At 40.7% G+C, this 17,489-nt stretch overlaps 1 protein-coding gene across 1 annotated transcript; it reads right to left on the reverse strand.

Annotated features, from left to right (window-relative positions):
- Nucleotides 1–1,701: 1,701 nt before the first annotated feature.
- NQO1 (NAD(P)H quinone dehydrogenase 1) lies at nt 1,702–5,690 on the reverse strand. The gene is given in 6 exon segments (XM_036832335.1): nt 1,702–1,899; nt 1,902–2,009; nt 5,019–5,082; nt 5,162–5,228; nt 5,339–5,503; nt 5,666–5,690. Coding segments are annotated over 6 exon segments (627 nt in total).
- Between the last annotated feature and the right edge of the window lie 11,799 nt (nt 5,691–17,489).

Below are 17,489 nucleotides of genomic sequence, written 5' to 3' on the forward strand. Positions count from 1 at the left end.
AGATTCCACTTTTGCCTGAATGCCTCTGTCACTAGCTGCTCTGAAACCAGTGAGTGTGGGTCTGTTTTGTAGAAATGGATTTTATTTATTTCATTTGGAACTTTTAGAAACTTACATAAAACTGCAGTGAAGATGAAGGCAACAGTAAATATTTTCAGATGTTTTCAAACTGAAGCACCCAGCCATCTGCCATTGTGGATATTGTGGAAAGAATACCCAGTGCCTGCTGGCATCTGGCACATGAGGTTCTCCAGCCTGACACCATTATTTCCTTGGCAGGTAAGAGGCTGTTCCCAGTTTCATGCAACCTTGCTTTGCATCATTTTCTCATGTTTTCTTTCTATGCACCACAAGAGGGTGTTCTTTCATCATTTTCTACTTAAGCTATACCAACAGTGAGTAGAGATGCACCTCAATCATTTAAATAGAAGTTAGAATGTTACGCCAAAATTGTTCACCAAAGTTAATGAAACTCTAGGCTTACAATTTTGTCCCTAAATTCACGAAACCAAAACACATCCTTAAAAGGCAAGTCATTAGTTTAGCAATGATACAGGAAAAACTTCCAGAAGGTTAGTTATATGGATCTGAAATAAAGTACTGTTTGTGGCAAGCTGTTTTTAGGTACTGGGAGTACTGTTTCCTTTTATGAATTCATTCATTGTAGCAGATGTAGTGTTTAGAGGTGTTGGTTTATTTGCAGACATTAAATTAGAAGATTGAAGTAAAGAGGTTTTTTTTAGCTTTTCATTTCAAGGTGTCTGTGTGCACTGTATAGAAACAACAGAAGCTGAAGGAGAATGACACTCATATTAGGCATAATAGTCATTGTGTAGTAATTAAAGCCAATATATATCACAAACAAGCAGAGAGTAGTAATTACTAAACAAGTCCCTTAGGTCAGACAGATTTCATCATTTCTTTCTCTGAGCAATTCCCTTCTGCCATAAACCACAGAGAGGTAATTAAAAGAAAAATAGATCATTGAGGAGTTGAATGCTCTCTAGCCAGATTTATTCCTAAAAATGTATCTCTAAAGAGAGGAATTAAATTGTGTAGAGGACCTTAAAGAATACTGTCTGGGATCTTTCTACACCTTTCTCTCTGGCTTTACGTCCTAAGCCTGAGAGGCCTTTTGAGCCTAATCAGATTTTGCCACGATAGCAGTTGGTTACATTTGGGACTTCCCTGGTGGCGTAGTGGTTAAGAATCCGCCTGCCAATGCAGGGGACATGGGTTCGAGCCCTGGTCCGGGAAGATCCCACGTGCTGCGGAGCAACTAAGCCCATGCGCAACTACTAAGCCTGCGCTCTAGAGCCCACGTGCCACAACTACTGAGCCCGCGTGCCACAACTACTGAAGCCCACGCACCTAGGGCCCGTGCTGCACAAGAGAAGCCACTGCAATGAGAAGCCCGTGCACCGCAACGAAGAGTAGCCCCCACTCGCTGCAACTAGAGAAAGCCCACACGCAGCAACGAAGACCCAACGCAGCCATAAATAAATAAATTAATTAAAAAAAAAAAAACAGAATCGGTTATGTTTAACAAAACTATACAAAAATGTATGAATATAGTCTGTTCTATCCATTCCTTGTGGAAAAAGAAAAACACAAATCTTAAAAACTAAAGCAAGTCAAGGAACCCCAAGAAAGAAATCTAGATTTGGCTATATTTTAGAAGGAAATCAAGTCTTGTGAATCTTATTTTCTGGCTTTGATCTGGTTGTCCGTCGGGATGGACTTGCCCAAGTGATGGCCCACTGAAAGGCCAAATTTCTTATTTTTCTGTTCATCCTGTACCTCCTTTTTCATTAAGAATCCTGCCTGGAAGTTTAGGTTAAAGAGGCTACTTGGAGCAAAATACAGTGGCATCTCAACCCAAATATTCTCCTGGCGTTTTTCTTCCATCCTTCCAGGATCTGAATTCGGACATCCTCGGGAGTGTGCCCAATGCTATTTGTCAGTTGAGGTTCCAAGACTTGGAAGCCACAGAAATGCAGAGTGCCACTCTGGGGATACACAAAGCACAGAGGTGAGTCACAGGTCAAACCCCACAGACCTTGTACCATATACAAACAACAAAAGTTAATCTGGGTTTCCCAACAGAATACCCTGATGTGGAGGCCTGAGGCACCCTGGAAAATTAGTTCATAGCTCCACCCTCTCACCTTGTGCTTTCTGTACCTAGTTGTTACCTATTTTAACCTATTCAGCTGTGCTCTTCTTTGAATGAAGAAAACCTTGAAACTGTGCCAGCCTGGCATTCTCTGCCAAAAGTGCCCGAAGTTCTATTACCTAAGGGTGAGTTTCAGCTTCTTGGCAGCTGACCCTTGCCAAGGCATGCACATGTGCATTTCTCTGCCTCCCCACATTACTAGACAAGTCTTAATAAATTATTCTTACCATTTATTCTCCAATGTTAATATTAATTCCCTAATCCTATAGGTGGCCCCTTTTTTTAATATTTATTTATTTATTTGGTTTCGCTGGGTCTTAGTTGCAGCAGGCGGGCTCCTTAGTTGCAGCATACACACCCTTAGTTGCGGCATGCATGTGGGATCTAGTTCCCCGACCAGAGATTGAACCCAGGCCCCCTGCATTGGGAGCGCAGAGTCTTAACCACTGCACCACCAGGGAAGTCCCTCCAAGAACAACTTGAGAGAGTAAACTTTTAATACCCGGCAAACCAACCAATTCTGTTTCAGCCCTGACTGTAGAACATTCACAAGGGACCAAATCTACTTGCCTAAACAACCTGCACATTTATCCTAAAAGCTGCAGATCTGGCCCCTCACAATTGGAGTGTCATAAATGTGAGAATGTGAGAAGCTACTAGAGATAACTCAAGCCCCTCTTTTTACTGATGAGGCAAATTACTGTCAGATTCAGGGTGAGAATACAGGTTTCATTCTCAGTCGTGTCCTAAAACTCTACTTCCTTATCCCCTTTCCTGTAGGTCAACCACCCTTCAAAGAGAGAACTATCAAGTCTTAAAAATTTTTTCTCTGTCCTAGTTTTGTTTTTTAACCTCTGGGCATGTTCCTGTTGTCATTGCCTTTAAGTGAGTCAAGGAGAAGAAGAAATACTGGTATGTCCTTGCTTAGCTTTTACCAGGACAAGAGGCCCAATAGGTCTTTCTCATGGCAATTCCCTGATGAACTTAAGTCACACTGATCATTTGTTTGCATATGTGAGTGGTTCTGTTTATTCTAAATGATAGGATTTTAAATCCGTGAGCACAAGGTACAGGTTTCATATTTTTGAAGGCACACCCACAAAAGCAAGCTCTTGGGAAAATATTGATTTAGGCAACACACACTGAAGCCAACTTTGCCTGCAATCCTTGCTGTTCAGACTTTGCTGCCAAACGTGATTTCATAGAAGCAAATCTTATTGCATGTGGCTTTCTTCACACCCACCCAATATTTGTATTTTTAGGCAGAAACAGGAGTGTCAAGTTGACTGATGAAGGACAATAATTTTCTTTTCTTTAAAATTTTCTTTTCTTGAATGTGCTAACTCCTCCAGAAGGGATGACAGGTCCTGAAGAAAGTTTGCCCCTCGGTGACATCATGGGCAGCAGCTAAGCACCCTAAGTCTTCTATTTTGGGGGTGTTCCCCATCTGACCTCTTTGTCCTCTGTCCCACAGTTCCCCCTGCAGTGGTTTGGAATCCCTGCCATCCTGAAAGGCTGGTTTGAGCGAGTGCTCATAGGGGAGTTTGCTTACTCGTATGCTGCCGTGTATGACAAGGGACCTTTCCGGGTAGGTTGATGGTTCTGCTTTTTCTAACACCTGGATTCTAGGTAGATTCTGTCCTGAGGCAGAGTTTTGAGCACAATTAGATACCAAAATCAGGCTCCAGGTCCCTTTGGGAGAGATGCACGTCTCTCCCAAAATTTTTAATAGATATTTTTATAGATATTTTGACATGATGTTCAGGATTTTCTTTAAAATACTCCAGGAAAAAACAGGGGTGAGGGGATACTGACTGAGAGTTAAAGCTAGATGGTGGATGCATCATTTTACTATTTTCTCTTCTTTATGTATGTTTGAAATTGTCCATAATAAAAAAGTCAGTCTGTCTTCATTTTCCAGACACCCAAAACTATACAAGAAACATTTTGAGACCTCCTGGATTACAAGCCTAGATACATGCCTAGCAGTGTGGGGAGATAGATAAAAAAACAACAAATAACTCCACCTAGACACCAGCAGTCAGCACTGATTTTGTGTTACCATGACAACCTTCACCTGATTTGCCACACCCAGGAGTATGGAATCCTGGGCCTGCCCCTCTGTGTACCATCTTCCAGGCTGGTACTTCTGCAGAGTCATACTGTGAGGCTCAGAGGAGCCAATGTATGAAGTAACATAAACAGCAGATGGGAGGGGGACCTTTGTGTTCTTTACCCTGGGGCTGTTTCATTAACTTCCTGTCACCAAGGAGATGTGGAAGGTAATGACTTTTCTTTTACAGAATAAGAAGGCAGTGCTTTCCATCTCCACTGGTGGCAGTGGCTCCATGTACTCTCTGCAGGGTATCCACGGGGACATGAATATCATTCTCTGCCCAATTCAGGTATCTCGTTTTCAGTGACCCTTCAGGGGAATTAATTAATTGAACTTTCTATGGAGTCCAAATCCTCCAGATAGCAGCTCCACAAACTATTTTCAGGATGCTTATGGAGACGGGGCGGGGGAGAATTGCAAACTTGAGTGATTCCACAAGAAATAACTAACTGAAGAAAAAGATTAAACATACTGGGGAAAAAAAGCTCAAGGCTCACATGTCATCTCTACCATCACAGTCATATTTTCAAAGAGTAATAATACAGCCGGATTCACGACATCTGTAAATCTGTGTAATACTGGGCCTTTGAAGTAATCACCCTTCTCTACAGAGAATGCGGTCAAGTGGATGTTAACTTTCCTAAGATTACATAGTTAATTAGGTGCCAGGTCTAGGACAAAAAGAACGCAAGTGTCCCAACACCCCTTTTGATGTCTTAACCACACCTGAAAAATCACAAGGTCTGTGGCTTGCAGCTTCTTTTGTTCGGCCACAATATCTGGGCTCAAAAAACAATAAAAAAAACAAAAAAATTAAAAAATAAAAAAAGAAGAAAAAAAAAAGAGAAAAAAAAATATCTGGGCTCAGACGGCCTTCTTTATAAGCTAGAACAGACTCGGCAGGATACTGAGAGTTCCCGGGGTCCTCCAGTTTACCTGCAGAGAGGAAAAAGAGAGGCTGACGCCAGAGGGGCCAAGGCGGGGCCAGAGAACCCACAGGCGAGAAGTTCCACAAAGACCTAATTAAAGGGGAGAGCTGCTCCCACCTGTGATGTTGTTTCTGGAGATGACGGGATTGAAGTTCATGGCATATAGGTCCGACACAGTGACCTCCCATCCTTTCCTCTTCAAAGCCTCTACGGCGGCCTCCTTCATGGCGTAGTTGAAGGATGTCCTCTCTGAGTGGGCCAGTAGGATCAGTGCTTTTCTAACTATTTAGACACACACAAGGCACATGGAGAAAATCAGTCACCAACCAGCAAAGCTCCGGCTACAGGGGAGCCCAGCTGGGATCCATAATGGAAGACGTGACTTTGTTAGACATTGGGTTATGCAATCCATCCACTGCATCAAAAACTATATTTTCTCCTTACAAGTACCAGCAATCAAAGGAGGCATTTTAACTCACTGGGAAAACAGTAGCTAATTTAATAAATGGTGTTGGCTTACTTAAGCAGCCATCTGCATGAAAATAAAATTATCCCCTTAGAAAACTAATGTAAGGTGTTAGAAGTCAGTATAGCAGTTACCCTCCATCAGGGGATAGTGACTGGAAGGGGACAAATGGGCTTTTGGGGTGCTGGCCGTATTCTGTTTCTTGATCTGGGTGCAGATTACACAAGTGTGTGTTCAATTTGTGAAAATTCACTTAGAACTTGTGTGCTTTTCAGCGTGTCTATTGTATTAAAGTTTTGGGTTTTAACTATCCCACTAACACACCACATACAGCAACAATTTGCTGGCAGATTAAAGATCTACATTTCAAAAAATGAAACTATTAGAATAGTATGAGATAGGGAACCCTCTTGCACTGTTGGTGGGAATGTAAATTGATAACAGCCACTATGGAGAACAGTATGGAGGTTCCTTAAAAAACTAAAAATAGAATTACCATATGATCCAGCAATCCCACTACTGGGCATATACCCAGAGAAAACCATAATTCAGAAAGACACATGTACCCCAATGTTCATTGCAGCACTAGTTACAATAGCCAGGTCATGGAAGCAACCTAAATGCCCATCAACAGACGAATGGATAAAGAAGATGTGGTACATATATACAATGGAATATTACTCAGCCATAAAAAGGAACAAAATTGGGTCATTTGTTGAGACGTGGATGGATCTAGAAACTGTCATACAGAGTCAAGTAAGTCAGGAAGAGAAAAACAAATATCGTATATTAACGCATATATGTGGAACCTAGAAAAATGGTACAGATGAACCGGTGTGCAGGGCAGAAATTGAAACACAGATGTAGAGGACAAACGTATGGACATCAAGGGGGGAAAGCGGCGGTGGGTGGTGGTGGTGGTGTGATGAATTGGGCGATTGGGATTGACATGTATACACTGATGTGGATAAAATTGATGACTAATAAGAACCTGCTATATAAAAAAGTAAATAAAATAAAATTCAAAAATTCAAAAAAAAAAGAAAAAGAAAACAACAACCCACCAAAAAAAACAGAATAGTATAGGATGCTTTGTGCACTCTGTTGCTTTATGTCTCTTTTTTTTTTTTTATGTCTCATTTTTAATTGAACATTAAGGGACTGCAGTATTTTAATCATAACTCTTGCCAATATCTTTATCTAGAGGCCTGTTGCCATTTTTGTCTTTTATGAAATTTTTGTTGCCAAGTAAGGCAGGATTACATTTTTCCCTTCCAGACTGAGTTGGTGTAGTGTATTCTTGGTTGTCAAAATACTCATAGCTTTGGGACTTTGAAATGGTAGATATTCGTGATGTGTGAAAAAGCATGAAACATAACTGTATGGTCTTATTTACATAAAAATGGATGCTTAGTTGTGTAGCTACCTACATAAATGAGACCTAGAAGGACACATCAAACGGTAAACTATTTGTGATTATGGATAACTTTGTTTTTTGCTTCTAATGTTTTTTGGTTTCCTATTATGCACATGTTAACTTTTAAGACATAAATGTTATTTTAAAAACCTTAAAAAAAAAAAAGAATAGTATGGGATGAAAGGGAGAATTTGTATAACCTCTGGACAGAGGCTACTTTTTAAGAAAGACTAGAGATTCAGCAACCATGAAGGAAAAGCCTGAGAGATAAAGCCACATAAACATCAAAAATTTGTATTTAACAAAAGGTCCCATAAGCAGAATCAAAAGACAATCAGGAGAAGATATCCAGAACTCATCACAAAGAGTTAAAATCCCAAAGAATGCCTACAAATAATTAGGAAAAGACAATGGAATAGAAGAAAAAGTCAAGGATATGAACACATGATTCAGGGAAGGAAATTGCAAACAACAATAAACAAATGAGAAGGTGCCCTGTCAGGCCTGCAAGGAAAAGCAAATTAAAATAAGGCATCATGGGACTGCCCTGGTGGTCCAGTGGTTAAGACTCCACACTTCCACTGCAGTGGGCACGGGTTCGATCTCTGGTCAGGGAACTAAGATCCCACACGCCACGTGGTACAGCAAAAAAATAAATAAATAAAATAAAATGAGACATCATTATTTACCGATCAATTGGCAAAACAATTTAAGACAAATAACATCAAGGTCAATTAAGATTTCAGGAAAACTGTCACATTGCTGGTGGGAATATGAGTTGCCTCAGCCTTTGGGGAAAGTAATCAGGCTGAATCTTTAAACATTTTAAAGGCACATAAATCTTTGATCTAGTTGTCCAACTTTGGGGAATCTGTCCTACAGACTGAAAGCATCAGGATGAAGGAGCAAGGATGTGTACTGAACCATTCTAGTCATTGGCAAAAATTAGATATAACCCCAATTATCTATTTCTGGAGCACATTTGAATAAATTACGATACACACATACTACAGAATATTATGCTCTTAACAAGAATGAGTTAGCTACACACAGTCACCCTGAAAGATATCCAGGATATATCGTTAAATGATAAAATGAGTGAATGTGAATCCACTTTTATTAAAAAAAAGAAAAAGAAACTACATATATGTAGGTAGATTTGCAGTATATTGGTATGAGGAGAAAAAAAGATGTGGAATGATCACCTGAAACCATTACTAGTTTCCTTAGGTAAGTAAGAGATGGCAAGAGGGTAGAGGCAGAGGGGAAAGATGAACTTTTTCTTGGACCTTCTTTGTGTTAATAAAGTTGTTAGAAGGAACCTGCTTTACTTTTGCAATAACAGCATGTAAAGGGTGCTAACTACATGCTAGGCACTGTTCTAAGTGCTTTGTATTCTTTTTCAATTGTCACAGCAACCCTATGAGGTAAACAGAATTAGTATCCTCATATTATGGATGGGAAAACAAGCACAGAAACCTTAAGCAGTTACCCAAATGTACATACTAAGTGGTGAAGCTGGAATAATTTAAAAATATATAGACATAGATAAATCTATGCAACAACGTGTAGGGCGTGGGGAGGAGTACCAGAGCAAGGAAGTTTACCACCACCGTTCTCCCAAAAATTGGTGCCACAATTTCATACCTTAAGAACTCTGAACAGCAGCGACTGTGGGTGGAGCTGGGAGAGAAAGCACCTGCAACTTTTTTTGGTATTGTTTGAAGAAAATTAACTAGAAAGGGATGTGTAAGCCTTCAGTTCTCGCCCTGCTTTCAGTATTAACCACACCTGGTGTGGGCAGCTCCTACTGGCTTAAATTCAGCCACGTGTAAGCTTCAGCCACGTGTAAGCTTCAGGCAAGCTTTTGGCGCTTGCCAAAAAAGAGGATTTCCAAGCTTGGTCCTGGCGTTTCAGACTCCATAAACTCAGATTTGGTGGAATATAAATTTGATGAGGATTTAAATGCTACGGAAGTGATATATCTGCTTCTGACGCTGCCTGGGAAAATGGAAAGGAATTCCTGAGGCTGCCTCAACAAATTCCCACCCCCCTTTCTTATCAGCTCATGGACTGAACGCTACTGAGAGCGATGTGAGTATATTAAGCTCTGACATGCATTTTCTTTGTGATTTATCTTTGCATTAGTCACATCAGTGTTTACTAAATACTGCTTTGTCAATTTTTATTCTCTTGGCTTACTCCTTACCTGTATATATATATAAATATATTTTTTATTTATATATATATATTTTTTCACTTATCAACATTAACAAGCATTTTTTAAAATAAATTTACTTATTTTTGGCTGCATTGGGTCTTCGTTGCTGTGTGCAAGCTTTCTCTAGTTGCAGCGAGTGGGAGGCTACTCTTCGTTATGGTGCATTGCGGTGGCTTCTCTTGTTGCGGAGCATGGGCTCTAGGCACACAGGCTCCAGTAGTTGTGGCTCGCGGGCTCTAGAGCGCAGGCTCAGTAGCTGTGGTGCACGGGCTCAGTTGCTCCGCGGCATGTGGGATCTTCCAGGACCAGGGCTCGAACCCGTGTCCCCTGCATTGGCAGGCGGATTCTTAACCACTGCGCCACCAGGGAAGCCCTAACAAGCATTTTGTAAGCAGTAAAACATAAAGGCGCTTCCTAGAAAATGAGAAAATCAGGACATCTATCCCTTGCTTTCAAAGAGCTTACCATCTACTAACTACATTATAGGCATGACAGTTACCTTCAAAAATAAGAAAAAAGTAAGACGAGATACAAACAGGAAGAATATATTTGCAAGAAATATAACCAACGAAGTTCAGTATCTGGAATATATAGATTCTTAAAAACAACACAGTAGAAAAATGGTCAAAGGCTATGAATAGGCAATTAACAGAGCATTCATTCGCAATTAACAGAATGGTCATGTGTATTTGCCAGAGATAAGGGTAAAGAAAGAGATTTACTACCAAAGCACAAGCCTGAGTCGCTTGTTTCCAAGTCATTTTTCACGGCCAAATCTGAGTTTTTTTGGACTTGGAGGGTTCAGTTTCCCTTCCTGCCATTTAACTAGCTACATGACAGGCTTTACTTTCTTGAAATTTACCCTAAGAAAGGCGTAAGACACATACACTAATAACTAATAGAGGAAAACCGTTCACTTCAGGGCTGACCCCTCAGCAAAGGCCTTCAGAAGGAGTTGCCATTTGAGCTGTCTTGAAAGACAAATGGGATTATTACCAGTACCTCTAGTTTATCATTCAGTTTTTCTTATCCTGCACATCGACAGAAGCGACCATCTAACACAGCTAAGCACATCTTGTTAGTGCTTCTCTCTCCCTGCACCGGTTCCCTTTCAGATCTCAGGCCCTAAGTAATATGCCCCCAATCCATTGTCACTTATTTATGTCCTGAAAGCCCTCGTACCTTCTCCACCATCCTACATTTTCTATTTCCACCCCACATCCACACAAGCCAACCTTCTTTCCCCACCTTGAAATGCTAATGTTCTCACTGACCCATCCTCTCAGCCTCTCCACCATGGTTTATTGAGCACCTACTACACACCAGGCACTGCTCTAGGCATTTGGGATATATCAGTGTACAAAAGAGACACAAATCTTTGTCTTTGTGGAGAGTACATTCTGGTGGCCAGATCATCCTGTCTCTCGGGGGCTGACCTCTGCCCCATCTATTGCTCTGACATTCCTACAATTCTCTGGCTTCATACTCAGGCCAATCTGAAACCAAGAGTTTTTACTAACCTCTCAGATCAAACTGTACTCTGTCAACTTGCAGTTTCATTGATGACCAACATAGAACTTAATAACAAAAAAGATAAAGCTGGCACAGAAAGAAAGGGATTGTGGTTCATCACGTCAATGTAAAGCATGTCTAGATCTCTAGCAGTAATAGACATCTTACCCACATGATCGTTTTGGCAGGAAGAATAAGCAATCAAGGCAAACCTATTGGAAATAAAATAAGGGCAGACTCTCAAATAGTTTCATGCATTCTGTTTCTACCCTCTGGGCTCACTGAATTCCTCAAGGAATGTGCTGCCAGTTGGATGCATCTGTTACTTGCAAACAAATTCTCTGGATGATTCAGTTCACCTCGAGATTTGGTTAACTGGGTAGGCTAATACTAGTTATACAAGATCTACATCTTCCCATTTTCCCTCACTAGCTCCCCCCCTTTTTTTGTCTAAGTTACAAATAAATACAGAACATTCTGTAGAATTAGAAAATCAGGAAATAGTTTTCGCCCTAGTATTTCAGGAGAGGTACTGGGGCCCTCCAGACAGCTGAAGAAGGAATAGCCTAGAGGGAAACAGCCGCTCCCGGATGCTTCCACTGTAGGCCCTCAGAAACGGGAAGTCCCTGTTGTCTTGTTTTAAACAATGCCTCGTTTTGATCAGACTCTCAGCCTGAGAGATGTGATTAAAAAAAAAAAAAATTGTTCAGGCTTTAGTGCTACTCCCAACTAAACTCTGGAATGCTCGAAGTTTTTGCTGAGTCTCTGTGTGGTATTTATTCACAGTTGACAATGCTGTATCATGTTCACTTTCTTAAAGTCGGTCTTTCACTTTGATCCTCTTCTGAGATTCTAGTCTTAGGGAAATCATTAGCTTGGTGGTTAGCAGTTGCAAATATGCATTTAAAACTTTTGAGGGCTTCCTGGTGGCGCCGTGGTTAAGAATCCGCCTGCCAGTGCAGGAGACACGGGTTCTATCCCTGGTCCGGGAAGATTCCACATGCCGTGGAGCAACTAAGCCCATGTGCCACAACTATTGAGCCTGTGCTCTAGAGCCCGTGAGCCTCAACTACTGGAGCCCGTGAGCCTCAACTACTGGAGCCCGTGAGCCTCAACTACTGAAGCCCGTGAGCCTCAACTACTGAAGCCCGTGCGCCACAACTACTGATGCCCGTGCACCTAGAGCCCATGCTCCCAACAAGAGAAGCCACCGCAATGAGAAGCCTGCGCACCACAATGAAGAGTAGCAACCATAGAAAACCCGCGTGCAGCAACGAAGACCCAAAAGCAGCCAAAAATAAAAAATAAATTAAAAAAAAAAAAAAAACTTCTGAGAAAATACAGTACACCAGGAGGCAACTATGATTTTTATAAGCAGGAGTGGAGTGCATTTGAGAGCCACGGTCCCTAAGACCCAAACCAATCAGAATCATGTAAGTCAAAGAAAGACCCTATTGAAGGAGTCACTTTTTAAAAAATATTTATCTATCTATCCATTTATTTATTTATGGCTGCGTCAGGTCTTAATTGTGGCGTGCAGGCTCTTCTAGTTGTGGCATGCAGGCTTAGTTGCCCTGCGGCATGTGGGATCTTAGTTCCCTGACCAGGGCTCGAACCCACATCCCCTGCATTGGAAGGTGGGTTCTTAACCACTGGACCACCAGGGAAGTCCAGAAGGAGTCACTTTTTAAAGTCAACTGGCTTATCCAATGGTCTTATGTGACTGAGTCTCAACTTTCCCAGAAGTGTCAGTCCAAGTGTAGCACGTGGTATGGGCTACAGCACAATTACCTCCTTGCTCAGCAAAAGATAGTCAGGGACTCTCCTATTATGAAGAACAACTTTGACCAGAGAGTCTAGGGATTTTTGTTGGGTAGATATTGCTTTAGCAGCAGATTCTGTGATATCTTCAAGAGTTAAGGAGAGATCCTTGATCATAGCCTCATTTGTACTTACTCTTAGCCTGGGCAGTAGGGATCTGCCAAAGGAAGCAAAGTTTGAATCATGATGCCTCCTGGTAATCTCTGTATGAGTCTGTGACTTGAGACTGGAAAGGTGACAACCAGGAAAATTTAAGGGTCTGTAGACTGCACAGGCAGTTTTATTCTGGTTACCCTTACCTTGTGTCTTTGTATGAAGCCTGGATGCAAGTTTCCCCAGGTTTGGGGTTGTTAACCAGAGTCAGGGAAATGGACCAGGGCTAGGGAGTGTGACACAATAGAGAGGGAGCTAAGTTTGTTCCAGAGAAACTGAGGCATTAGAAATCAGGGAGGGAACTTCCCTGGTGGCGCAGTGGTTAAGAATCCGCCTGCCAATTCCGGGGACACAGATTCGATCCCTGGTCTGGGAAGATCCCACATGCCATGGAGCAACTAAGCCCATGCACCAGAACTACTGACCCTGTGCTCTAGAGCCCGCGAGCCACAACTACTGAGCCCACGTGCTGCAACTACTGAAGCCCGCGCGCCTAGGGCCCGTGCTCTGCAACAACAACAACAACAAAAAGAAGCCCCTGCAATGAGAAGTCCGTGCACCTCAGTGAAGAGTAGCCCCCGCTCACCTCATCTAGAGAAAGCGCGCACACAGCAATAAAGACCCAACGCAGCCAAAAATAAATAAATTCATTAATTAAAAAAAAAAAAGAAATTAGGGAGACGTTTGTGAGGGTAGAACTACAGGATCCCCAGCAGCATGGCAAGTCTAACAGTCATTTGGAGGTTTGATTATCCCCCTTTGCAATGGCCTGAGATATGTGAATAGTGGTATTGTCTTTCCAGGCCAGAGCAAGGCAAAAGAATCATAAAGACCTTCATGGTGTAAGAACTGAGAAAAGGAGGGACTTCCCTGGCAGTCCAGTGGTTAAGACTCTGGGCTTCCACTGAGGGGGGCATGGGTTCAATCCCTGGCCAGGGAACTAAGATCCCACATTCTGCACAGTGCAGCCAAAAATAAAAAAAAGATTTGGGAAAAGGACAGAGAGGGAAGGAAGAATGGAAAGAAATGTTCTGTTTTGTTTTTTTTTTTAACTGAAGTATAGTTGATTTACAATGTTGTGCTAATTTCTGCTGTACAGCAAAGTGACTCAGTTACCCATATATATACATTCTTTTTTATATTCTTTTCCATTATGGTTTATCCCAGGACACTGAATATAGTTCCCTGTGCTATACAGTAGGAGCTCGTCCATCCATTCTATGTGTAATAGTTTGCATCTACTAATCCCAAACTCCTAATCCATCCCTCTCCCACGCCTGTCCCCCTTGGCAACCACAAGTCTGTTCTTCTGTGGTAACTCTGTTTCTGCTTCATAGAGAGGTTCATTTGTGTCATATTTTAGATTCCACATATAAGTGGTATCATATGGTATTTGTCTTTCTCTTTCTGACTTCACTTAGTATGATAATCTCTAATTGCATCTATATTGCTGCAAGTGGCATTATTTCATTCTTTTTTGTGGCTGAGTAGTCCATTATTCATGTGTGTGTGTGTGTGTGTGTGTGTGTATATATATATATATATATATATACACACCATATCTTCTTTATCCATTCATCTGTCAGTGGACATTTAGGTTGTTTCCATGTCTTGGCTATTATGGAGTGTTGCTATGAACATAGGGGTGCTTGAATTATAGTTTTGTCCAGATATATATATTCCCAGGAGTGGGATTGCTGGATGATATAGTAATTCTATTTTTAGTTTTCTGAGGAAACTCCATACTGTTTTCCATAGTGACTGTACCAATTTACATTCCCACCAACAGTGTAGGAGGGTTCCCTTTTCTCCACACCCTCTCCAGCATTTGTTATTTGTAGACTTTTTAATGATGGCCATTCTGACTGGTGTGAGGAGGTACCTCATTGTAGTTTTGATTTGCATTTCTCTAGTAATTAGCAATGTTGAGCATCTCTTCATGTGCCTCTTGGGCCATCTCTATGTCTTCTTTGGAGAAATGTCTATTTAGGACTCCTGCCCATTTTTATTTATTTATTTATTTATTTTTTAAATTTTTGGCTGTGTTGGGTCTTCATTGCTGCTCACGGGCTTTCTCTAGTTGCGGCGAGTGGGGGCTACTCTTCATTGTGGTGGGTGGGCTTCTCATTGCGGTGGCTTCTCTTGTTGCGGAGCACAGGCTCTAGGTGTGTGGGCTTCAGTAGTTGTGGCTCACGGGCTCTAGAGTGCAGGCTCAGTAGTTGTGGCCCATGGGCTTAGTTGCTCCATGGCATGGGGGATCTTCCCAGACCAGGGCTTGAACCCATGCCCCCTGCATTGGCAGGCGGATTCTTAACCACTGTGCCACCAAGGAAGTCCCTCCTGCCCGTTTTTTGTGATTGGGTTATTTGTTTTTTTGTTGTTGAGTTGTGGAAATGTTCTTGATCTGACAGCTTGGGAGGAAGCAGTCCACCTTGAAGTTGGCTACTTCTCTTCCTAGTCAATTTGATTTTGACGTCTCCACTGTTTGCACAGGACCAGATGTCACGTGGACCTTCTTCAGTCGTGAAATATACACCCAAGCTTCAACACCTTGTAATTTGACCGAGGTATTAGTGATCAAGAGTACTTGGTAGGGTCCTTTTCATGAATCAGACTTTTTTGCAAAGCATCAGAGTAAAACAGCTGTCTGTGACAAAAGACTTTAAAATGCCCATGGTTAAAGATTGGATGAGAGTTTATTATAATGGACTTGACAAGGAAATCTGGTTATTTATGTGCTATACAAAATTTTAAGATCATAACTGGAATTAGGACTGATAATGTACTAGGACATAACAGATTTCTAAGAATTTCATATAATTTCTAAAACACCTATGTTAATAACATGCATCCATACAAATATAATCTAAGAAGGTTTAACATCACTTCTTATTTGATACTGCTTCCCATGTAACAAGTCAAATAAATATAATTAGCTCAACATCTTATCCAGTGAGTGACAAATCCTTTAGATTTTCCTGGGCCCTTTTGGAAAGCCTTAAAGTAAGTTTGAGCTCAAAAGACTACATTTAGGTTTTTTTTTTTTTTTTTTTCAATTGAAGTATGGTTGATTTACAATGTTGTATTTGTTTCTGGTGTACAGAAGAGTGGTTCAGTAATTTATGTATACATTCTATACTTTTTCAGATTCTTTTCCATTATAGTTTATTATAGGATATTGAATATAATTCTCTGTGCTCTACAGTATGACCTTCTTGTTTATCTATTTTATATATAGTAGTCTGTATCTGCTAATCCCAAACTCCTAATTTATCTCCCTTTCTACTTTGGTAACCATAAGTTTGTTTTCTATATCTGTGATTCTGGCTCTGTTTTGTAAATAAGTTCATTTGTATCATTTTTTTTAGATTCCACAGAAGTGGTATCATATGATATTTGTCTTTATCTGTCTGAGTTACTTCACTTAATATAATAATCCCTAGGTCCATCCATGTTGTTGCAAGTGGCATTATTTCATTCTTTTTTATGGCTGAGTAATATTCCATTGTATATACATATACCGCATCTTCTTTATCCATTCATCTGTCAATGGACATTTATGTTGCTTCCATGTCTTGGCTGTTGTGAATAGTGCTACTATGAACATTGGGGTGCATGTATCTTTTCAAATTAGAGTTTTCTCTGGATATATGCCCAGGAGTGGGATTACTAGATCATATGGCAACTCTATTTTTAGTTTTTTAAGGAACCTCAGTACTGTTTTCCATAGTGGCTACACCAATTTACATCCCCATCAACAATGTAGGAGGTTTCCCTTTTCTCCATACCCTCTCCAGCATTTATTATTTGTGTGTGTGTGTGTGCATGCACGTGTGTATATATATATATATATATATATATATATATATATATATATATGTATATGTATATACACATATACATATATATATATTTTTGGCAGCGCTGCGTGGCAGGTGGGATCTTAGTTCCCCAACCAGGGATCGAACCCACACCCCCTGCAGTGGAAACGTGGAGTTTTACACACTGGACCACCAATGAGGTCCCCGGTAGATATTTTGATAATGGACATTCTGACTGGTGTGAGGTAATACCTCATTGTAGTTTTGACTTGCATTTCCCTGATAGCTGTGTTGAGCATCTTTTCATGTGCCTCTTGGTCATCGTATGTCTTCTTTGGAGAAATGTCTACTTAGGTCTTCTGTCCGTTTTTTGATTGGGTTGTTTGGGTTTTTTTTTTTTTTTTTTTTTTTTTTAGAAATTTCATGTAATGTCTGAAACATTTATATTAACATATTTCCATACATATTTCCATACAAATACAAATATAAGATTTTTAGAAATTTCATGTAATGTCTGAAACATTTATATTAACATATTTCCATACATATTTCCATACAAATACAAATATAAGATTTTTAGAAATTTCATGTAATGTCTGAAACATTTATATTAACATATTTCCATACAAATAACCCAATGAAAGTTTAGTATTAGTTGTTTTGTTTGTTTTTTTATACTGCAGGTTCTTATTAGGCATCAGTTTCATACACATCAGTGTATACATGTCAATCCCAATTGCCCAATCCAGCACACCACCATCCCCACCTCACCGCAGTTTTCCCCCCTTGGTGTCCATATGACCATTCTCTACATTTGTGTCTCAACTTCTGCCCTGCAAACTGGCTCATCTGTACCA

This window comes from Balaenoptera musculus, chromosome 19 (genome assembly GCF_009873245.2).
Source record: "Balaenoptera musculus isolate JJ_BM4_2016_0621 chromosome 19, mBalMus1.pri.v3, whole genome shotgun sequence".
Classification (NCBI taxonomy): Eukaryota; Metazoa; Chordata; class Mammalia; order Artiodactyla; family Balaenopteridae; genus Balaenoptera; species Balaenoptera musculus.